The sequence below is a fragment of the Gymnoscopelus braueri genome (assembly GCF_963280865.1).
Source record: "Gymnoscopelus braueri genome assembly, chromosome: 7".
Taxonomy (NCBI): Eukaryota; Metazoa; Chordata; class Actinopteri; order Myctophiformes; family Myctophidae; genus Gymnoscopelus; species Gymnoscopelus braueri.
Genome location: NC_137608.1, coordinates 19,271,605 through 19,296,622, shown reverse-complemented (window position 1 = coordinate 19,296,622; position 25,018 = coordinate 19,271,605). Strand labels below are relative to the sequence as shown.

The 25,018-nt window shown below is 40.5% G+C and overlaps 1 protein-coding gene across 5 annotated transcripts in view; it reads right to left on the bottom strand.

Annotated features, from left to right (window-relative positions):
* The window catches only part of smarca2 (SWI/SNF related BAF chromatin remodeling complex subunit ATPase 2), a 58,181-nt gene that overhangs the window by 11,796 nt on the left and 21,367 nt on the right, over positions 1-25,018 (bottom strand). For all 5 annotated transcript variants that reach the window (XM_080434199.1, XM_080434202.1, XM_080434203.1 and 2 more), the window contains exons 15-28: positions 24,839-24,989; positions 23,169-23,332; positions 22,365-22,431; positions 22,119-22,229; positions 20,925-21,167; positions 18,301-18,414; positions 18,052-18,159; positions 16,720-16,806; positions 16,259-16,305; positions 9,925-10,091; positions 8,020-8,183; positions 6,193-6,420; positions 5,715-5,792; positions 1,383-1,601 (exon numbers count right to left, since the gene is read on the bottom strand). In XM_080434199.1, coding sequence (XP_080290325.1) covers positions 1,383-1,601; positions 5,715-5,792; positions 6,193-6,420; positions 8,020-8,183; positions 9,925-10,091; positions 16,259-16,305; positions 16,720-16,806; positions 18,052-18,159; positions 18,301-18,414; positions 20,925-21,167; positions 22,119-22,229; positions 22,365-22,431; positions 23,169-23,332; positions 24,839-24,989 — 1,948 coding nt within the window. The remainder of the gene's footprint in view (positions 1-1,382; positions 1,602-5,714; positions 5,793-6,192; positions 6,421-8,019; positions 8,184-9,924; positions 10,092-16,258; positions 16,306-16,719; positions 16,807-18,051; positions 18,160-18,300; positions 18,415-20,924; positions 21,168-22,118; positions 22,230-22,364; positions 22,432-23,168; positions 23,333-24,838; positions 24,990-25,018) is intronic.

The following is a 25,018-nucleotide window of genomic DNA, read 5'->3' as shown; positions in this document are numbered from 1 at the left end:
GGCACCGAGTGCCGCGCTATGAGCTTGCAGATCTGCTATTTTTGAAAAATCTTGAAAAAAAAAAAAGTTTTGATATATATTTTTTTAAACTGTTAGGATTTAGAAAACATTTTTAAGAATCGCCTCAGGTCTTAATGGGTTTAAACAACTTTTAGCAAGCCGAAACAAGCAACTACGTTTTAGAAACAAGCCCCAAAAAAATCACAACCTGCAACTACCAATATTTACAAGCGCCCACTGGCAGAAAAACAAGCCTTAAGTCAGACTTGGCAACACTAACTTGTAGCGATACACCCAAAGGGGAATGACTTCTCTGTAATTGACACGTCCTTTTAGGATGCAGTGCGCTGCTCTATGTGTGTGTGTGTGTGTGTGTGTGTGTGTGTGTGTGTGTGTGTGTGCACAGGAAGCAATTAGGGCTTCAGTATATCTCGCTCAGGCAGACCTGGGACACAAGGCCTGGAGGAGCCTTGGATCTAACCGGCATGGACACTCCCATTCCCAGATGGCTGTTCTATAGCTTTTTAACCACTTTACTGTAGCAGAAATAACTGTTTGAATATTAAGCTCTATACAAATACTGTAGCAGAAATAACTGTCTGAATATTAATCTTCTCCGCTTACAGTATGCACAGCAGCTGACATGAACTCTGGTGAACTGAGAAAAAATGAATGCAGCAACAATAATGATTTTCAGGGTCAACTAGTGAGCTGTTATACGGCTGCAACTACCTAACAGTATTATTCTCTCTGCCAAATCTCTTCCAACAAAAAAATTGGCGATCTACAGTACATGCTCACCACGCATTGTGTTGTGATGCGTCGTGAGAGACTGTATCACACCTATAGGGCATACTGTAGCAGTGGCGGCCATTTTCTGGTTCCACTTCAAAATAGTCAATGCATTTTTCCCATTGACATTTCCAAAAATATTTATATCAATTATTTTAAGCCTAGAATCAAGCCACCCAGGGTCCTGGTGAATCATGACCATAAAACGTTTGATTCTGTGAAAAAACTTTTTTGAAAACGGCAAAACAAAGGGTATTTATTAAATATAGTATATCATATAATTAAATATAAAATACAATTCACAGAAAAAAATGTTTTATGGTCATAATATGACCATAAAACATTTTTTTCTGTTGACCATATTATGGTCAACAGGACCCTGGATGGCTTGATTCTAGGCTTAAATGAATTGATATAAATATTTTTGGAAATGTCAATGGGAAAAATGCATTGATTATTTTGAAGTGGAACCAGAAAATGGCCGCCACTGCTATGCCCTATTTTGGCTGAACGGCTCACCTATAATGACATGCCCAGAATGGGGACACTAGGGTTGGCTAACATTACCAAAAAACGTTAGTGACAATTACCCGTAGCCACTGCTTCTCGGTCAGTGCGTCGCTGTAGTCGACGTCGCGGCGGCAGCGGGAGCCGCGTCCGAACAGCTTCTCCTTCTCTTCCTCGTACGTGAGGCGCTCCACCTCCGCGTCGTCTTTGATGATCCAGGACGGCAGCTCGTCCTCCTCCATGAGCCGGGGCTTACGCTTGGAGTTCCTGGCGTCCTCGCGCCGGCGGTCCAGGTCCATGCGCTATAGGAAGAGAGGGAGCCAGTCGTGAGAGGTGGTCAGAGGTAATTTCGTCGACTAAAACTATGACAAGAAAAATGTTCGTCGACTACCGTTTTTCACAACCAAGTGTAAAAATCAGCCATTTACGACCCCATCACGGCCCCCAAAAGCATATTTTTTTGTGCCAAAATCAACTGTAGATTTAGTCGACTAAAATCATATGATATTTAGTCGGCTAAAACTAAAACTTTTCAGATGACTAAAACTAAATTAAGTTTTAATCAAAAGACTATGACTAAACTAAATGAAAAGTGGCTGTCAAAATGAACACTGGCTGGATAAGCAGATGGTAGTGCATGTGTGAGACACGAGTAGAGCTGCAACCATGGATTATTTTCTGAGCGATTATTATTCTATCATTTACTTTTTCAATTAGTCAAATAATCAAGAAGCACGTTTTTATGGGGGGAGATTTGTATCTATTTATATACCAACGATGCAGAAACATTCTAATTGATCTTTTATAAGCGACATAATCATTTGGGAAGGCGACATATTACCATTTGAGCTTCATGCCTACCCGACCACAGGATCTAAATGTCCCACCTCTACCAACCACAGTTGTGTTGGTAGAGGTGGTCTCCCTGCTGTTGGTCGAGATACCAATATTATCCAATCAGGAGAGAGAACTCACACAGGATAAAGGATATAAACAAGTGAAAATGGGAGTTATGACACAAAGAAATGAGCAGACAAAATTGGAACTGGAACACTCTAAAATCTAAGCTGATAAATGGGTACTCTCTCTCCTGATTGGCTGAAATTCGGCCACCTACCTGCAAATGTATTTTCTGTTTATTAAAGAGCTGGAGAGACGAGGACACTCCTGTTACTGAATAAACACTCTATAGCAATGATTACTTTCAGAATATAGAGCTTTGACCTTTTAAAACAAAAACTTTTGTTTTTATCAAATAATATCACTTACCCTCCCTACCCCTTTGTTTTATTTATAGGAGTACCGGTACTTATTCAGCTTGTGGGAGTTTTCAGGCTTGTACATGGGGGAGCGTGGTGGACAATTAGCCTATGTTTAAACATTCTCATGTCACTGGAGAACACTGAAAGAGGTTTACTGATACAATTTCTCAACACTCTCAAAATACATTCGTGACAACTAGCGTTGGCCAATTATAAATGACAGGGTAAGAAAAGGTCTAAGTATCAGGAGGAGCATCTGGAGGAGAACTTAACCCATGAAGACCTGGAACACATCTGTGTCACTTTTTCATTTGAGTTAAAAAGCATTATTTTACACTTTGGCTATTAAAAAATAGCAGATATACAAGCTCATAGCGCGGCACCGAGTGCCGCGCTACGAGCTTGTAGATCTGCTATTTTTGAAAAATCGTGAAAATGCGTGCTAATCTTTGAATATATATTGTTTAAAGCGAACATTTTTTCTTTTGCTTCTGGGGGTCCCTGGAACAAAACATTTTGAGATGGGGGTCGGCGGCCAAATACGTATAATTTTGGGGGGGCCTTGATATTAAAAATTTTGAGCACCACTGATATAAAAACATATGTTTTTTCAGAATACTGTCGGTATTTAGAAGACATTTGTAGAATCGACTTCAGGTCTTAAAGGGTTAATTGGAGACAGGCTGTCAGAGACATGTATTTTTATTCAGGCTGCTCTTTTTAGTACTTATGTTATGTTATATATTGGAATAATATTTAACACTAAGTATGTATATAATGTATTATTGTCCCTAGGATGGACAAAGCACTAAACTGGGGGGGGAGCAATTTTCTGTGTGGAAGACCTCTGTTAGAATGACAAAATAAATAATTCATAAGAAAGACGCAAGAGACAAGTTTTTGCAGAAATGTCCCAGAGTAATGGTCTGGTTTGCACTGGAACTCTGGACAGACAGAGATAGAGCGATTGTGACTCAGCAGGGCCCGGTGGGTCTGAGGAACCAGCAAACCTACTGCGCCGCGTTTCCCCGGTTCAAATGATTATGCAACTAGAACGGTTAATTTCCAAGCAGTGGAACTCCACGGCAGATCATCAGCTACTTTGTTTTGACTTTTAAATTGGCAGTGGATACTCAGCCGTTGGACAGCATTGGAAAAAGGAAATGTTATTATTCAGCAGCTGGGCGCACTGCCTTACACGTTTTATCACCGGCATTGAATACATGGGAGCTAGAATGCTTTCTGTCGAAAGGCAACACTAAGCACGAGTGATGACTATGAACGTTGTTGTACATGAATCATTACTGTGTGTAAGTTATGATGAATTGTCCACCAGAGCCATTAGGCTAATTTCATGTTGTGTTTTGTTTTATTGGGGACTGGCCTTTATTTGCACATTCACACCACCGCACCCAGTCACAATTTGAAACCCAGCCATTTATTTGGCACTATTATTATTGGAGATTTCATGGTGTTCTAGGCTTGAGTTTAGCTTCACTCTCTCAGTAAGTATAGCCTGCTGACAACCTTTAAAACAACAACTGGTGCCAATACTTCTAGTAGTGATTCAACTGGTGCACAGTGGACCATTTAGTCAAATGTTTTGTCTTGCGTATATTTATTTTAACCCATTAAGACCTGCAACGCATCTGTGTCACTTTAGATTTCTTTGACTATTCAAAAATAGCAGATATTCTGCTATTTTTGAAAAATCTTGAAAAAAAAAAGTTTTAGATTTTTTTTTAAACTGTTAGGGTTTAGAAAACATTTTTAAGAATCGCCTCAGGTCTTAATGGGTTAATGTTTAAAATGACATAACCCCCCCCCCCCCCCCCCCCCCCCCACACACACACACTACAAATGTCTAGTTTATGCTCCATCACATGATGGCGTCACACGCCGAAAATGCAGGCCTACAAGCTCACAACGTGTCGCATCCCTCCACGTTGTGAGCTTGTAAGGTTGTCTATTTTGGTCATGCAACGCCGTCATGCTACAAAGTATGAATCGGGCTTTACTCACATAACACAAACGAGCACACGCATAAACACTCACTCGCTCGGACGCACGCGCGCGCACGCACAGAGTGGTGTGCCATTCAGTAGATAAGAGATAAGTGTTAAGCAGTGTGCTGCCTATACAGCGAGATCAAAGAATTTCCTCTCTGCAGTGCTGGTTTCTTCTGCTAACTCCATCTCTAGTCTGCTTTAATGAAAAAAGTCTTGTTTCCTTTCACACATAAGAGCACTCAGTCACTCTGTGATCAGTTCAAAGAAATTATTCCATGTTTCAAACAGAGAGATAAGCAAAAACTGGATCTAGTAATAATGTAGATATTATATGGATTGCCTTCAGGCCTTCACAGTCAAAACTTTTGAGGGGCAAGCTCAGTGAAGGAGTAGGAAAGAAACGGTCTTAAAAAAAAATCACAACTGTCCAGCTGCAGTTTGGGTGCATATCATTTGCAAAGAACATTGCTTCTTTGCATTAATAGACCTACAGGGTTAGGGGGTTATACAAACAAAATGTCTTTCAGTTGCTAAGCTTCTGTAATATATACAGCAATATAAACGGCTGGGTGACATTTATTGAACCAGAGTGGCTCTTCTCCAAGCCTGTAGGAAAAACAGGTACTGTACGTAGACTGTGGATTGAGCTGGCAGAAAATATATTGTCACTGCTGGGCAGAAACTTTGTATGTCCCAAAACTGTTACTTTTCGGGAAATGGAAAAAAGAACCTGCGTTCCAAATGGACCCAATGTAGTTATTATTCATTCACCAGCTAATACTTTTAACTTTTACCTCTTTTACTCTAACGACTTTCAACTTGGAATCCCTATTTTGGGCATGTTATTATAGGCAAAAGTTTAGTATTTTTTTCCCCTCCAAAATAGAGGAAAATAGCCAATCTATGAACTTGTAGATCAGCTATTTTTCGCTACTTTTGCGTGCCTCTGTCATACGACGAAGTATGAACGTATGAAGTTTATGAAAAACATGAAATATGGAGGTAGAAGGTGTGTGCCTGACAGTGACAATATGCAAAATAGGTTGTCAGCTATATCAATTTTTTTTTACCATGTTTTTACCAAGTCTTATTGATCAAGCTTGTCCCATCCTAATTAAAAACAAAGACACAAACATTTTCTCACCATGAAGAGCTCAAATTCTTCTTCCCGACGGGCGATCATCTGGTTGAGGGTTTCATCATCCGGCACCTCATCTTCCTCCTATAGGGTTGGATGATGAAAGAGCATCACGAGGATGTCCTATTCTTAGCCTCATTGTCTAAGATCACTACTGTGCTGTGCCCGTCATTGTTCTTTCGTGTCTCAGTTCCAGCTCTCGAAGGAAATATGAAACTGATTCTATAAAGCCTACAATCGCATATTGATTCCAACAAATACTGATTAAACATGCTGGAATTGGTCACAAAAGGGTTCAATAATTGTACCGTTTTATGTTGTCAGTACAACAGACAGACAATGTTGACAGATATAGGCAACAGATGACTTATGTTATTCCTTATTCCTTTCTATCTTGCATGCACATTATTTTTTCCTATCTGTTAGGGCTGGGCGATATGACTTCAAATCAATATATCACGATTATTTCACACTACGATCTCACCTCGTTCTGCTCCTCGGTTTCCAGAATGGTCTGCAGCATGACGCGACGCTCATGGCTGGAGGACTTCTGGTCGAACATGCCAGCCTGGATGACTTTCTGATCCACGTTGAGTTTGTACTTGGCGGCGGCCAGGATCTTCTCCTCGACGCTGTTGACGGTGCAAAGTCGAAGGACGCGAACCTCGCTCGTCTGACCGATGCGGTGAGCGCGATCCTGGGCCTGCAGGTCCTAAAAAAAAACAACAAGCCAATAATAATTAAATGAGAAATGGCAGAACTGCAGCCATAACCATTTAATCCCGTGGTTTCATAATGGGCCAAAAAAAGACACAATTGGCTGGACATCTGTCATCTATCATGTGTCTATAATGGTGTCCTGTCACCTGGGATGACAGGGCTTCCTCTTTTGCCGCCCCCCTCTCTGTGGAACTCACTCCCAACCTACTGTACATCAAAGCAGACCCACCCTCTCTTCTTTTAAAACCCCCCCCAAAACCCACCTCTTCAGCCTTTTCCCAGCAGTAGGACAGCCCCACCTAACCCCCAGCTCACAAAACCCACCTAACCCCTTTTCCGTTGTTACGGTTTTCACTCTTCTTTTGTAGCTCCTAGTTCTTTTATATCCTTTTTAGCTTCAACAATAAACGCAGTTGTTCTGTTTATGTAAAAGCGCCTTTGAGTATCTAGAAAAGCAATTCTGACTTGGGTGAGGGGACTGATAGAAGGACAGATAAGAGTGGGAAGCCCTGCCTGCATAAACCGGGTGTTAAGCTATATATAGTAAAAAAAAAAATATAACTCACCAGCAACATTACTGTACATACATAATTGAGCTAAATAGAAGACATTCGTCCTTGCTGATCAAACCTGCTGAGGTTTTCACACTCCTTCAGACATGTTAGATTGAGCTCTACGTGACGCAAGTCAATTGGCAGTTTACTGACATCAACATCAAAGCATTTCCTCTCTGCAGCGTTGGTTTCCTCTGCTAACCTGGGCATTACTCAGCTTCCAGTCATGTTTCGTTTCAGACATACAGAACTCTCATACAGTACCCTCTGAAGTATTCAATTCGAATACATTTTATGACAACTGGGTATATTTCTAACAGAAAGAACAGCTTGAAATAGGTCTTCGGCCTTTTGAGAGGAATGTTCTCTGAGAGAGTAGAAAAAAGAAATGTCCTCATATGACTTGATCTATACTATAACAAAAATAATAGCAGATCTAGCTTGAATATCTGTTATTTTCAGCACACAACGCAACTAAGTATAATTCAGGGTGCTTATATTCTTTCACCACTTTGCTCCCAAACATGATATATAAAAAATGACTGGTTTTATTGCTGTGCACTTACATGTTAACCCTACTGTTATTGGTGACCCTATGACCTTTCCTCCTGTGCCACCCGTAGGCCAAAGTGTCCGCTTGCCCACAAGATATTGCTAAATCTAATGGGCTGATTGCCTTGAAACTCGCCGAGTGCATTCATGCTCCCTGGAGAATGAGCCTTAACATCATGAGTGACCCAGTGAGCTTCCCTCTAGCACCACACTCAGGCCAAAATGTCAACTTTGCACACAAGATTAACAATGCCCGACAGCATGCAACGATATGCTACTGATGAACTCAGAGGGGGCTCTATTCAACTGCCTTAATATATATATATATATATATATATATATATATATATATATATATATATATATATATATATATATATATATATATATATATTGTGACCCAAGGGTGAGCGACTGAGCGTTCAAAAGATACATTAAAATGTAATTATTCCTTGCTTAACCCTATGATTCCACCATTAACTGACCTGGTGTGGGTTCCAGTCGCTGTCAAAAATGACGACAGTGTCTGCAGCCTGCAGGTTGAGGCCCAGGCCTCCAGCTCTGGTACTGAGCAGGAAGATGAAGTACTGAGAGCCCTTTTCGTTGAATTTCACAAGCAGGTCGGCACGGTCGTCAGCCTTGGTGGTTCCTAAAAACATAGACAGAGCACAGAGTTTAACCAGGAAGGTCTACGTCACTCCACATACTGTGTGTGTGTGTGTGTGTGTGCGTGCGTGCGTGTGTTATATGGTATAATGCAAAGCAGAATAGAATGCCTGGGGTCATAGCAGTATTAAAACATCCAGACACTCAATGATAATTGAAAGGCAGTATGAAGGGATATAGAGTACAGAAGTCCTGACGTCACTCGTTCATCCCCAGGTTCGTAAGGTAATTTCTCTATGGAGAATAACATTGGGTCATCATAGAATCGTCTCATATAAGAATTGTGGTCCAAAAATAAACAAACTGTCCTGGCGATATTGTCAGGCAGGAGGTTCTGTATCGTTTATGATAGTCAGTCACTTATATTTGATACAGTCTGTTTCTGGCGAAAATTTAACTAATTCGGCGGAAGTAACATTATCGTTTTCTCACCGTCAGTTGATGCTTCATGTCCATAAGAGTCAAACCGCCGGGATCATTAGTTTATTTTTGGAACACAGTACTTATTTGACGCGATATTAAAGACGTCTATGGGGATTCAGAACGGGGGTGGAAAACCGCGAACCAGGTAGGATGTGTAAATTACGTCAGACTTCGGTGCTCTATAATGACCTATTTCTATGACCTATTTCTATGTCTTGCCCTGTTCACAAGGGCAAGATATAAAGTAGCAGTGTATGTTTAACAAGACAATTTGTAGAAGCAAATCTTATTTTTTTATATTTATTCGTTTATTTTCCCCGCTTTTTTTCCTCCCAATTTAGGTGTTATGCCAATTAATACCGCCCCACTGCTTGCCACTGATATTGTACCCAACTGGTTCCGGATCAACTCCGCGAGTACACAGTGATATTGACACTTACCTCTGAATATCACAGTGTGCTTGAACACGACCCAGACGAGTCAAAGAGTCAAACCGTTTTCAAACACAGTTTGGGAATTTGGACTCCAAGGCTAGTAACCTAAACAGAGGATTAGGCCTCCTAATCTTCACCTTGAGTCATAGCACATGAGCCAACAGGCTGATGATCATAGGCTGCCCCTTGATCTTTTCCACCTCAGTATATTGAGATGAGACACACGACGCCTACATTTGGAGGCTAATCCTGTCATCACCACAAGTGTGTTTTTTTTGGACAAACCTGCTTCCGGTCAAAGCTGTGCCAAGATGTGTGAAAGTCGCAAAAATCGCAACTCTTCTCAATAACTTTTAACCCATTAAGACCTGAAGCCGATTCTACGAAATGTCTTCTAAATCCCAACAGTATTCTGAAAAAAAAAACGTATGTTTCTATATCAGTGGTTCTCAAACCTTTTCATGTCAAGGACCCCCAAAATTATATGTATTTGGCCGCCGACCTCCGTCTCAAAATGTGTTGTTCCAGGGACCCCCCCCGAAGCAAAGAATATAGTTAAAATGTTCCCTTTAAACAATATATATTCAAAAAGGTTTGCACATATTTTCACGATTTTTCAAAAATAGCAGATCTACAAGCTCGTAGCGCGGCACTCGGTGCCGCGCTATGAGCTTGTAGATCTGCTATTTTTGAATAGCCAAAGTGTAAAATAATGTTTTTTGGCTCAAATGAAAAAGTGACACAGTTCCAGGTCTTACTGGGTTAATGTACAATCTGCAGGGAGGTTTAGTTCTACAGGGGCAGAAAGCAGAGCACACAGACCACTTCTAAACTCTCCCAACTACTGATAAATGTAAAATTGCGCACCATCCAGACGCAGATAGGAGAAGTTGCGGAAGGAAAAGTAGTCCTCCATGATGGTCATGAGAGTGGTCATCTGGCAGAAGAGGAGGACCCTGTGATTGGTGGCTTTCAGCTTGGGCAGAATGCGGTCTAACAGCTCGAACTTCCCAGAGGCCCGATACAGCTCGTGCCTGTGTGGACATGATCAGTGGTAGTTAACAACACATTGACTGCCGAGGACGCAATATTGCGTCCTTTCAAATCCAACGATTCAATGCCAATGATGCAATATTGCGTCCAATAACCCATTAACACATTGAGTGCCAGGGGTTTTTTAAAACAGGGTACAGTCAGTGGCTGGATTTTTAACCATTTTTTGAACCTTTTTCAAGTAGTCACAAAATATTCTCGGTGATCCCCTCATTACACACATAGAGGTCCCGTACAATCGGGGGGGAAAAATTAAAACATTCGGTAATCCGTTCCATAGTTGCAGCCAGTTGAAAATAGTCAAAAATAGTCAAAAAAAGTTAACCAGGAAGTGGATTAAAGTCTAAATCTTCGAAAAATGATATCTCCTGGTGCTGTATGTTTCTATATCAGTGGTGCTCAAACCAAAAAACAAGCGTTTTTTGGTGAAAACAAGCTATATTCAACTGTAACGATAGCTACAGAACGGACGATCGCAGTTACAATGTTTTTGTTTCGGTGGAAAGAAGAGAGACTCGTCCTTTCATGGAGACATCGTTTGTTTACATCCGGGTTGAAAAAAATGATCGGTGGATCATCAAAAAGACTCAAAATAAGGTAGAACCGCTGGCAGTGGCGGATGAATCAATTAATTAATTAATTAATCAATGAATTAATAAAAAAGCAGATCTACAAGCTCATGAGCTTGTAGATCTGCTATTTTTGAATAGCCAAAGAAATCTAAAATGACAGAGATGCGTCCCCGGATTGAATGGGTTGATATAGGGTTTCATTGCATCTGCCCCATATGCTCCCCTATAGAACTAACATCAGACACATGCATGCTGAATGTTCACAATCAAATGGATGTCAAACTGGAGATGAAACAAATACAAATTGAATAAACGTAGACATTGAGGCTGTTGATTTAAAATGTGTCGGGCTATTGTTCAGAACCAGTTCCCAAACATTTGAGACGGTGTTGTGTCGTGTGGTTCTGTCACACACACCGCTCAGCAAACATGAATTTGATCGGTAAAGCCTACATCTTCCATGTTTGTGGGAGGTTTCATAAAGGCATTACACTTAAACCCCAAAATCTTTAGCTGCCTGGAGTCCCCAAAGGCTCTACATTGGCCGCCTCCTGTTTTCACTCCACGCAAAATATCTTTGGCGAAAACAGCAGATCTACAAGCTCACAACCTTCTAATCTGTATCAAGCCCATTATGTTAGAAAACTTGACGCACTGTGAGCTTGTAGATCAGCGATGTTTGCCTTTGTGGTGAGTCCAAATATTATGAAATGCAGGATTGTAATGTTGGATGTACATGTAAGAGACTGTCACAATGCAACTATTCGCTAGAAGCCATTAGCTTCCTCAATGGCAATCACGATGGTTGACAATGCTGTATTCCAACTGTACCGCCTTTTACCCAGGCCTGTTTGAGCTACTGATATGACATCTGTTACAGTTAAATCAAGTCGTTGCACCAGTCATCTGTCAGGTTATTTGATATATTAAAAATGCTGTTTGTATCTTAGAATGATCAAACCACCAGACTCCCTGGCAAAAAGAAACTGCTCTGACTTCCTTTCAGGGCTTAACATTGTGCATCGGTGCTTGTGCGCCCTAGTATAACCTCAGCAATAACAAAATTGATCCTTTGCGCTGTTGAGCTTTCAAAAGAAAAGCGTGCTTGCTTGTGTGGGTGTGTAGAGTACACAAAAAGAACATCTGCCAGTTCCATAAAATCATGACATAGGCCAGCAGTCTTGCAGACTGGGAGAAGATAAATGGCAAACACTGTGGAATAGAGCTGTCACAAAACCATTAGAAGGAGAAATCTAATTTACTGGAACCTCCCGCAGATCAAAAAGTTATTAATTTCTGTTGACAGGACAGGATGCTCATACGGCCCAGAAAGCATAAGTGAGCGAGAGTGTGTGTGTGTGTGTGAGAGACAGAGAGACAGAGATATAGTCAGAGAGAAATGGTACTGTACACCATAGCATACAAATTATGAAACGAAAACAGCAAGTCATCTGGAAACAACAAAAATCTGCTCCTCGGAGCACAGCCAGGTGGTAGACGTCAATCTTAGCCAAACAGGATGGAATATGAAAATGACATAATGTGTACCGATTAGCGTGATGTTTGGATATTTATTTTTGTGCAAAAATCTACCTTCTGGTGGCTCCATAAAAGGCTAAAAAAAGAAGTGGGGCAGGTTTTTCTTTTGCCTCTAAAGAGCATGCAAAGTTTCACGCCGATCGGTCCAGTTATAGGCCTGTTATAGCGCCACCATGAGGCCGATTTAAAAAATGTGAGCAATGTAACATAATGCCTCAAATCATGATGTTCATGATTTGAGGCATTTGTTTTTTAAACGGGCCACTCCTGCAAACTTTGGAAGCCAATCTTAGCCAATCAAGAAGTAATATGAAAAATTGTACAGCTCCGTCTTGATCACATGACTTTAAAGATAATGTGTTTCCAAAAGGATCAAAGTGTTTCCAAATGATAAACCATGGATGAATAAGGAAATTAAAGAAGCATTATATAGGAAGAAACATGCTTTTGAACAAGGTGACCTAATTCAAGTGAAAGCTATTCAGAAAAATATAAAACTAATAACTTTATGCGCAGACTGAGACAGTATAACGTGGAAAAAAGTTTAATGGTACTCTTCCATCGATCCTTCGTGGAGAGTGCATAAACTTTCTGTTTTGTTTCCTGGTATGACTCATTATCATTGGTTAATAAGAACACACTCCATAAAATCATCAATGTATCCAGCAAGATAGCTGGGGTACGACTTGAGAGTATGGCAGCAATGTATGAGACCCGGGTGCTTAGGAAGGGGAAAGCTATTGCTAAGGATAGAACGCACCCGTTATACAGTCAATACCTCCTTTTACCATTAGGACGACGGTACACAGTGCCAATGTTGCCGGCTAGGGCTTCAAGATCATTAGTCCCCACATAGTCAGGGAATATTATCAGAAAAAAATCCAATCTGGGAATAAATTCCTTACCAAGAAATGTCTTCACCAATGTGGTTGTAAAGGTGTCTAGTAACACATCTCACAAAGACTGAAATTCAGTTTCCCTAGGGGAATCTGTGACAGCTGTTGAAAGTTGGGGTACCCTTAACCTTATGCAGGAAACATTAACTAAATTTAATTCTGCTTTAAGTAGCATGTGATGGGTCAAACTAGGGTTTTTTCATGATTCTGAATCCATTGCAAGCATTTTGTTTTGCACCAAAACCACTCTGGCAGAAAATCGTCCAAGCCCACCTTTCCAGCTCATTGCATAGGCTATGCGTTTTATTTTCTTTTTTTTTCAAAAATTCAATACGGCATCACGCACGGCACGCACGCACACGCGTATAATTAATTTATGTAAAAAAAAATTGCGTGCGTTTCTGCCCCGCATAAACTCGGCCAGGCCCACTCAGGCCCAGTTTCACAGTAACACTGAGTACACTTACAATATGCTTTGTATGGATTTTCTACTGTTTCTAATGTTAATCACCCTGTAACTCAACCACTTCGGAGCTGCTTTTAGCCTTGGATGCATTTTTAATATTTTTTTATATTACCATAGAAGTGCAAGGATTGTTATAAATAAATGCTGGTTAGGCTTATCAGATATAATAGCAGTGTTAACAGCGAGCCTTCCTGTATCTATTACAGAATAGTATTAACTTGGCATTGAAGACACAAACTGTATTGAAGATTCAAGATTTTGCTGTGCTATGACGCGCAATTTGAATACTAATGAAGTACTCAATTCAGTGACCTACGTTCAATGAAGTGAATGGCAGGTCGTTGAAATGTGTGAATTCCTTCGCCAGTAGCCATTCATTATCACCCCAAGAACAATAGCCACGCACATGATAAGCCTTCACCTCAGAGTTAGACTAGTCAGACGGTCAGACCACATTCTTGCTGTTTGTATTGCTGCGCCCCCCAGCCCACTGAGCCCAGCCACTCCTGGGTGCAGCGTATCAGATGCGTATCAACGTATCAGATACGCCGCTTCGAACTGTTTTAGAATGTATACGGTGGCGACGAAAAAAATCTGCAGGCCATACGGCGTATCACGGTAGAACACACCACTGGGTTTAACCATGGGGTGGACGAGAGGAGAGTATATCAACAGGTTGAGTTGAAAAGAAGGTCAGAGAGTGATGAGCTTGAGCATATGTGTCCGGGTAAATCAGTTGGTAGAGTTCTCGCCATTAGACCATAAGGTCATAAGTTCGATCCCGGGCACCGTCAGTTCAGCGTATGAGTAGCATGCCTTGAGTCCTATGTTGAGTGCTGAGAGCTGATGTTATAGGTGTGAAGACAGAGACAAAATCTAATGGTGTAAGATGAAAAATGCACAATGCTGTGTGGAGCTCAGGGAGGAGATAATAAAGGCAGCCAGAGAGATGAAGAAAGTAGGCAGGAGTACAAGGAGATGAGGAGTAAGGGGAAGAGAGAGGTGACAAAGGCTAGGTAAAGAAAATTAGAAATTGGACTCCAAGAAGTGAGAAAATGGTCTGCACCAGGTGGCTAGACAACGCTAATGAGTTTTGAAGGATGTGCAACATGTTAAGGTGATAAAAGACAGAGATGGAAATGTTCTGTTGAGAACATTGAAAGAATACTTTGAGGGGATGGATGGAGGAAAATATCAAGAGTTATTTGTAATGGAAGGTCACCAGTGAGAGGGAACATGTATAAGACGGTTGTGAGACCAGCCATGCTGTACGGCTTGGCAATGGTGGCACTGATGAAAATACAGGCGTTACAGCTGGAGGTGGCAGGATGCTATGATTCTCATTAGGAGCGAGAAGGAAAGACATCAGAAATGACTAAATTAGAGGATCAGCCAGGTTAGAAGGTTTTTGGATAAAGCAAGAGAGGCGAGGTTAAGATGGTTTTGACATGTGAAAAGGAGAGATGAGAGGTACATTGGGAGAAGGATGCTGAAAATGTAGCTGCCAGGTAAGAGGAAGGCCAAAGAGGAGGTTTGAGGATGTGGGGAGGAAGGACATGCAGGAGTCACAGAGGAAGACACAGAAAACAGAACCAGATGGGGAAAACATTTAATACATGAGATTTTCTTTTGCTTTAATCCCTGAGTTTGTCTGTGAGCATGCAGTTGTATGGCGTGTTTTTGAAATGTTTTAATTTTGATGGTTATAAATGGTAACTCGTGTTTGAAAATGTTCAAAAACATACAATGGGAGTGCCATTTTGTGATTTGGTGATTGACCTCACAAAAGTATAGGCAAAGATATGTTGAAATGCAAAATCAGCCTAATTTTGGCATCCATCTTGAAATAAATGGCCGCCATCTTTGATTTACGAGTGGCCCGGTTTCTTAAATCGAAGAGTGACCTCCAACGATGATTTGTACCAAATTTCACATTTGTATCACCATTTGAACGATTATCTTTTTTTTACACAAACAATGGTTTGTAATGACCTGGAAAACTGTCTATGGCTGTTTTTAGCCCAAGGAGTGTTTTTTGTGAAAAAACAAATGCTTGCAATGGATTCAGAATCATGAAAAACCCTCACATGCTACTTAAAATTAAATGTTGCAATTTTTCCTGCATAAGGTTAAGGGTACCCCAACTTTCAACAGCTGTCACAGATTTCCCTAGGGGAACTGAAATTCAGTCTTTGTGAGATGTGTTACTAGACACCTTTACGAACACATTGGTGAAGAAATGTCTTGGTAAGGAATTTATTCCCAGATTTTTTTAATATCCCCTGACTAACAAGTATAGGACTCCTAAACAAACAGGCCCCATCCCAGTTCTGTGCATAAAATGCAATGTGATGCCTCTTGAATTATGACTAGTAGCCTTTTCTAGTTTTCACTCTGTAAGAGAGGAGCTGTGTAGCACTGTCAATGTATTGTGTATTTATGTTATATTTTGTGATTTTTTTGTATCCTGATGGCTGCTTGGTACAAAATTAATTCTTTCCTGCACAAGAAATTATGTCAAAATGATATCTTACAAAAGAGCCAGAGATAAGATAATAAGAAAATAATAAAAATACAATTTCTATGTATTATCTCAAATCTTAAATCGTAATTGTAGTTTGAGATCTTAAAAGAAAAAAAATAGATTTCCTGATGCAATAGGATGATAAACTCACCCGCTGATGATACCATTTGGATAACCCAAGTGCTCAGCAAAAGACTCCTGGAAACAGAGAACAATTAATAAGTAAAGAAGGAAGACACTGGAGTTTGTGTAAGTAGATAGACAGACTAACGTTTCGATGTCAGTGGTACATCTTCATAGAGTCAACAATTAATAAGTATATATATATTTATGTGTGTGTGCGTATGGATATAATTGAGAATTTACTGTAAGTATGATAATATGTGACCCAGCACAGAAAATGCAGTAGCTAATCTAGAAGCAAGCTTCTAGATTAGCGGTGCTAGGGTTCATGTGGTTAATCTAAATTAGAGAGTACATTTCATTTACATGATCTGGACACTAGGAACGTAAAATGGATTAAAAAAGATTTTGAGCTACAAATAATAATTCTCTCAGTATGTCACAAAGATCTATTGCCTGTAAGGTATCAACATTGCAAGCACCACCCACCTCAATGTGTGGGTACATGTACGGGTGGTTGCAAATCTTCTTCAGTTGCATTATGGTGTTCATCAAGGTCTTTGCTCCACCTTTGCCCTGCAGAGATTAATCAGGGTACAGAATAAGAAAGAGGAAATTAAATGCCCTATCTGCAATCCAAACATAATCAACATTTTGTCATTGTAAAATCAATTTGGGACCCTGCCAAAGTCATTGAAAACACATTTTTGCACTGAAAGAAAAATGAGACAAGTACCTCACTAACCATGCCAATATTAGTTTTGTTCTCTACATACTTAGATATAAAGGCATAGATCACCTAACTCTGCTTTTGCATGGGGGAAAGCAGCAAAGGTCATGATGAAGTATTTGTACGAGTTCACATCCAAAGCTGCAGCGCTCATGATATTCTTTAGCTTTCCTCTTTATTGGCATCTATAGTCTTAAATCTGCCTGAAAATGAGGTCCTCTATTAACACATTGAGTGCCATAAACCGTCCGGACCGTTTTTGAGAATCCATGAGTCTTGGCCTTTTTTTTTTCTTTATTTTTGGCCCTTTTTTTTTTTATACGTGGGGTCCACGTGGGGCGCTTTAACGAAACTTTGGGATCATCCAAGGAGTCTCTGAGAAGGAGAGGCCGGATGTGGATCCATGTCAAAAATCTTTCCGGTCGGCCGCTCCAATGTTAACTCCTTGACTAAAAGCTTAATATTTCTTTTTAACGTGGTGGAAGTGAGCCGTTTTCGATCGGCGATCATTCTGCAATGGAGGATCGCGTTAGAAATATTATTGTTCCAGGCGTTAGTCGGGACCCTCCGCCGTCTCACACGCACGCTTTGTTTACATGCACTTCCGCATCGGGGCTTCTACAGCACGAAACATATCAACGTAAGTGGATGGAAGATATGCTGGCAGCCTGGCACTGAACGTACCCTATTTTAATAAACCTCTGTCACACAATGTATTAACCTTTCACTGAGACATAACGCTACATTTTTCCCTTCCTTTATAAGGCATGTTCTCAAAATCCAGGCCGACGCTATCCAAAGACTTAGGGCACCGCTCCCCAAGCCCACGCCAGAATCCAGATTTGTCAGCACAAGATGGCTTCTACAGTAAACAATGATTTGTATATGTGCAATCAATCAATTACATATACTGTACTGAAACAAAATAAAAGTTAGGTCACATGTAAGTAAGTAAGTATATAGCACTTCTCACAGAGACAATTCACAAAGTGCTTTACATACAGTGAGATTAAAAACAAAACAAGGATTTAAAGCAGTTAGAACAGAGAGTGGCGTTTTTAGGTTGTTCTTAAAAAAGTTGGCATCGTTACCTTCTTTCCATCTTTCTCTGAGCCGTCGGTGAGGAGGATGCCTTTCTGCATGTGGCGGTACAGAACCTTCTGGATGGCAGACATGTCACACTTGATGACATACTCCACCTGTGAGAAAGACCACGACAAACACAAGAGCATGTCACACGGAGGCGGACCAAATCCCCCCCGCAACACAGATGCTTTCCGGGTTTTAATGGGTTAAACCATGTTGGTGTATTTGCGCTACAAGCTTGGGCTTTGTCCCACCTTCTCTGGCAGCTGAGACTCCACTTCTTTCTTCAGTCGGCGCAAGAGGAATGGGCGGAGCACCTTGTGCAAACGACGAATGATCAAGATGGTCTCCTCCTCGTTTAGGTCGACCTGAGGAAGTCAGAGAAGAGATGGTTGGTATAGTAACTATGTTATAAGGGTGTCAATCAAACTGAGGTCACGTTCATCCTGTAGCTAGATACAGTTGTTAATCCAGAACACAAATGCCTAATTTATGCACACCAACATTTCTTAATAGCAATCAGTGGTTTTCAGTGAGAGACACCGTCGTGCGACCAAGTATGTACAGTATGTATGTGGCCAGTGTCTCGACCCCTTTCATACAGGCGTACCACAAATGCACTGACCTCACCGTGACAAATGAGGGTTGACAAATCTGGATCATATTACGTGTAGTCTGGGGAAGTTTTAGCCTATTGAGAAAAACGTGTCACCTTTTAGAAAAGTGCATGTGTATCTCTACTAGAGATGTCAGTTGCTGTAGCATGGTAGGAGATGGTAGTATCTTCTTCTCTGGAGGGCACACCTATGACCTGAACATCTTAAGACTTAACCCTTAAACCTATGCAAACTAGCAGTTAGTCATTATGGTATGGAGCATCGGGTGGGAACTGGCTGTCATGGGTCCATGACAACCAACAGTAGAAATAAATAAGATAGGCAAAGGTCGACACTAAGGTCTCAAAAGCTCTTGCCCATCGAGCAAGTACAGGTCATGTTCTACTTTCCCAAAGGTCATATAATAAAAACGCATCTATGAAGTGTGATTTCGGCCCGATTCGAGCACCATTGACTTCCATCATAAAATGTAAGTTAATATTTCAAAATATTCAAAAAATAAGTGGGGAAAAAATTTGTGGAGGTACCAAGATGGCCTACTGGCAACGTTCACAAGAAAATTGCAGTTGATCGGTCTAAAGCCATTATCTCTAGTTGATGAATATGGTGTTGCTTTTCAGATTGGGCCAGCAATTCGGTTACCTGGAGCTGAAATTACAAAAATGTTCTTCCTTAAGTACGGTAACTCAATGAAAATTGAGTCTGAAAAATATGTTTTGCAGGAGGTACACTCTTAGCTACAACGGCATTCATGTTTTGGAATGATTACTGTGTCCCCAAAGCTTTCAATACAGATTATAATCACAGTTGTCTCTTAAAAGTTGTATGCAGGCTCTATTTTGCCATGAGTTTAAAGCACAGCTTATTAACTGGGGTTTCAAAATGAAATTAAAGTGCTGCAGACAACAGACTATGTTGGGTAAGCTGTCAAACACAATATCAGTCAATGCAAAGGACTCTCAAACATTTCCCCTTGAATATCTCTCATTCTCATACAGTAGCAAAAACACAGAAAACTGAACATCTACAAGCTATGCGTGACACCACGGCACGATTACCGTCGCCAGTGGCTCAGGAGGTAGAGCGGCCGTCTTGGAATTCAAAAGGTTCCAAGTTTGATTCCTGACTCCTCCTGGCTGCGTGTCAAAGTGTCCTTGAGCATGACACTGAACCCCTAATTGTGGATGTGTGTGTTGTAAAGCACTGTAAAGCGCTTTGGAGAAAGGCACTATATAAATGCAGTCCATTTACTATTAAGAAAAAATAGGTGAAGTATTATTGATTTTTGTTGATGTATAAAATTACAAAACATAAAATTAATCGATTAATCAAAAAAAACGAAATCGATAGAGTAATGGTTAAGAAAATCGATAGTAGCCGCCCTTGGATATAATAAAGCATAAAACTCTCCGGCCCGTTTCTGCTGTGCATTTAACCACTTAAACCCCCGCATTTGAATTCTGTGGAAAACCTTCGCATAAAATAGCAGATCGACAAGCGGCGCGGTGTGAGCTTGTCGATTGGCTATTTTCAGCAAATATAACGAAAAAAAATTAAAGGACACTAGTATAGAGCCCTGAGGGACTCCGCTCAACAACGTATGGGGTTCAGTTCGATTTTTTCAAAACAAACGATTCTCGATTCAAAAGCGATTTTTTTCCGATTTAAAACGATTTCCGATTTAAACGATTCTCGATTCAAAACGATTCTTCATTCAAAACATATGATTTCAGGATCTACTCCAATCTGCTGGCATGAGAACAGAGTACATTTATGTAGCTTTTATAATTCTAAAGGTTTTATCAACTGATAATAATGTAAACACACAAAGGTAAATCCAAGATCCAATTTTTTTTTTTTTTTTTAATCGATTTAAAAAAAATGAGAATCGATTCTGAATCGTCCAACAGTAGAATCGCGATTCGTATTCGAATAGATTTTTTCCGACACCCCTAATTTTAACGTGTTCTTTCATCATAGAAACAAGTGGGCTTATAACCAAAACCATCCATGTTCTTTGGGAGAAATGGTGTTAAGTGTTCCGTGGAGAAATATTGTTAGTGGGAATGAAAACATCGGCCCACCACCGGAAGTGGAGGGCTGAGGGCAGACCAAAAATGTAATCACTCCCCCCAGAGTCAAATGCAAAAGTGAAAAACGCTGGGGGCGCTGTTTTTCCTTTTTATTTGACGATGGGTTCCCAGATTGAATTGAAAGTAAATGTTCAACCAAGAACACAAATGCCAAAAAGTGGGTCTTACCCTCTCTCCTGTCATGGCAAACGGGGCGTTGAACCACTGCTCGAACGTGGTGCAACTCTTGAAGATGGTGGGCAGGAGGAAGTTGAGCAGGGCCCACAGCTCTGGCAGCTTGTTCTGCAGTGGCGTGCCCGTCAGGAGGAGGCGGCGCGGCGCCACATAGTGGGTGTTCAGCACCTGGGTCAGCTTACAGTGGTGGTTCTTCATACGGTGGCCCTCGTCCACAATCATGTACTTCCAGCGAATCTGCACATGGTTCAATGTTTGGGCATGAAACTTTCAACATTTCAAAACAAACAAACAAATAACAATCAAATTAATTAAAAAAAAATTGCTTACAAAAAAATAGCAGTAATTAAAAAAATTGCAGTAATAAAAAAAATAGCAAAAGCGGTAATTTAAAAATAGCATAAATAGCTAATTTCAAGCCAAATTCATAGCATAATTCATCGTCATAGCATAATTCATCATATGACGAAGTATGTACAGTAGGGATTAAGTGGATATCACAGTATTTATAGAAGTTTTTTCCTGAGCGCAGGACACAGGGTCTAAAGTCTAATTTATATTTCGTTGGATGACCATTTGCTCAATGAAAATCACTGATTTTCAAGTGAAAAATATGACCTGACTTGAATATGACCTGACTTGAATATGACCTGACTTGAATATGACCTGACTTGAGAATCAATTATTTCCAGTGAGTGACACCAGTGGCGTCAGTTCAGTAAAAGCTAGGGTATGGCAGGGTTAACTATCTGCGGCCGAAGCCGCGCGGCAAAAAAAATTTGGGGGCCCCTTTTTTTAATTAGACTTAAGCCTTTCCACTGACTGGAAACCTTCTGGCGTTAATGCGTTATGAGGCAAATCCTACCCAACAAAAACAATACGAATCATTTGCTAATGCTGATGGCAATCAATGCTTTTTTCCCATAAAATCTGCCTAAATATTATAAACAATAATGGATAAATGAATGTCTCACACACTACGTGCATGCGTGTGTGCATGCATGATTGCGTGCATGCGTGTGTACTGGGGGTTTATGCCATGGACACGCAGATTGACTTTGATTCATATCAAATGATCCTGTCCTACTATATTTGGGCTTAAATTAAATGTCTAGCTGTATCTGAAAAAGGGGTCATAGTGCTGATAATGAAACGGAGGAGTCACTAATTTTTTGTTGTGTGTGTCACCTTGGCCAGTATTTGCTTGTCCTTGATGACATATTCATAAGTGGTGAGCAGAACATTGAACTTCCCACTGCGGAGCTGTGGCACCAACCCTCGCCGCAAAGCAGGAGTGCCCTTTAACAACACAAGACAGGATAAGAACAACAAACAGTGTCAGGAGTGCAGACAAGGATGAAGAATGTAGTCTTCAAACGAAATGCTTTTTTTTTTTTTTTTAAGAATAAAGGCTAAAACAGCGACACCTCTCACCTTGTAGGCAACTTTGACCACAGATGGGGACCATTTATCAAGCTCATAAACCCAGTTGGACATGGTTCTACATGAGGAAGAAGAAAGATAATCAAAAGGAGATTGAAATTTTACAAAGAGCTCTCTGAATACACACAACTCTCTCACTATATTCATAATCTGTGAACATTTCCCACTTAGTCCTATTTTCATACTTTTTTGAACATTTTTGAAAATAGATTTTCAATAGAATTTGTGTGTGTATATATACCGGTACTGTATATATATACATACATCTACGTATGTTTGAGTCATAGTGTCAGGGAAAGTACATGCCTATCTGTGTCCCTTTTGTGCCCATATATGGAGATCTGTATGTCTGTCTGTCTGTCTACCTGTGTCCCTTTTATGCCCAGAATCTATAGAGAGAATCTATATACGTAGTACAGTACTTGTACTACAGTGGGCAACTGGTAGATTTTATAGAGAATAATAGTTTAATTTGAATACAAATTGTAATAAAAATTCTATACAATTATTATATTAGTCCAAAATAAGTATATACCCCCCGAGCACAGGATGCTTCAACATTTCCTCCCAGGAAAAGACTAAAAACCCTGCTTTTTGTCATTTTGGGGATAGAAACTGTCTATAGCACGAGTTCAGCACAAACATATGTGATAGACAATCATAAACATTTATTTTGATGTCATTTGGCATATGTAATACTGGATTTCAGCTAGGGAGAGGAATACAGGCTCTGCTTTGCTTGGAATCAGCCCCCCCCCCCCCCCACCCCCACCCCCCAGAGAGAGAGTTACTGACGAGAGAGGAACGATGATGAGATAGGGACCGTTGAGCCTCTTCATCTCCATCAGGTACGTGATGAGGGCGATGGTTTGGATGGTTTTGCCCAGGCCCATCTCATCAGCCAGGATCCCGTTTAGGTTGTTGTTATAGAGGGACACCATCCATTCCAACCCCTGGACCTAGACACCATGGAGAGAGATACCAGCAGGCAATATAACTTAAAACCTTAAAGGATGTGAGCGTAACCGAATCCAACCAATAATCTGTTTACCGGGTGCACAGAGAGTTCATAAAAACAGAAATGCCAGCACTCACAGAAATGTCCTTAAGATTCTTTAGATAGGTAACATTTAGATACTGTAGGTAACATTTAGATAGGTAGCATTTAGATAGGTAACATTTAGATAGGCACAGGCAGCATACAGACGCGTTTCGGTAGAGCCTTCCTCAGCATAATAAGAAATCAAACACGGTCTGTTACACACATGTTTGATTTCTTATCACGCTAGGGAGGGCTCTGTGGAAATGTGTCCGCATCTAAATAAAAAACGTCCTAAGGGACCTTTCTCTGAGTGCTGCGACAACAATAGGCCCTTAAAGGGATACTTCACTTTCACATAAAATAAACATTAAAAATATATATTTAAAAAAAAGCATTTAAAGTGAAGTATCCCTTTAAATGCTTGCCAAGGAAAAACAAATTGCCCTCACTCGTTTTCTACAGCCTGTTTTGTAATCCACTCCTTCTCTACCATTACTGTACATAAAAACGGCATACACTAATTTTTATTTGCATTGGGTAATGGGTGAGAAAATTAAACCTTATGTGACAATCTGAACTTTAACATCATTGTTTAATTATGTCATTCCACATCTTATGACGGTAGTATGATGCCAAGGCACCAAATAAGGCATCACAGTAAAAATATTTCTGTTTATGTTGATTTTGGTCCTTGGTCCAGGCAGGGCTTCACAATAATCACCCCCCCCTTATACTCGATACATTATTGCTCACTTATTATTCAGTGTTAATAAGTTAAATAGTTAAGTTTAAATAGTTTAGTAAATAGTTTCATGTTTCATTACAACCAGTCATGTATTAAATGTAAGCATATTCATTATCAAACGAAAGCTCAGGGACAATGCTATAAAGTGAGGATTGGGTGGATATCACACTAATATAAAGCTGGATAGCATAAACATACGGTTAGTGGAAATCATTTATTGCTTACGATTCAAACCCTACTGCACACAGTGCTACTGGCAGACACTCTGTCAATTATTGTGCAGCTGAAATTTAGCTGTGAGGTGTCTGCCACCATTTGGAGCCTGATCGACCAAGTGCTAAAAAAGCGATTTGTTAGCAGCATTAAATCTTCACTTACGATAACGAAACAGTGACAGTTATAGGAGTGCGACAATGTAGATAGATAAAATTATGAGAATGGTTAAACTGAATTCTTGCAGGCTGAGGCAGCTTTTAAAGCCATTCTCAGATGATCTGGTCCATTGTAGAATCCTTAGTCTTAAATTTACTCCAATTTACTCCATTTGGTCAGGTGTGATATGGAAACGATCACAATTTGCTGCATTCTGAGGTTTGAACGTGAAGGACTGACAACTTGATGGTACAGTAGCCTGAGCGTCTTTCAAATCATTGTCCTCAAGCGTTTGTGTGTGTGTACCTGGTAATGTTTGAGCATGCCGTTGATAAGCAGCGTGGACTGCTTCTCCACTCTCTCGATGACGGCATGCGCCACGCCGTAGTAAGACTGGAGGGCACTGGGCTCTCCCGCTGGCACAATGTACTCATCATCCACGTCGTGCTTGACAGACCTAGAGCGTGATGCATGACAATGTGTATT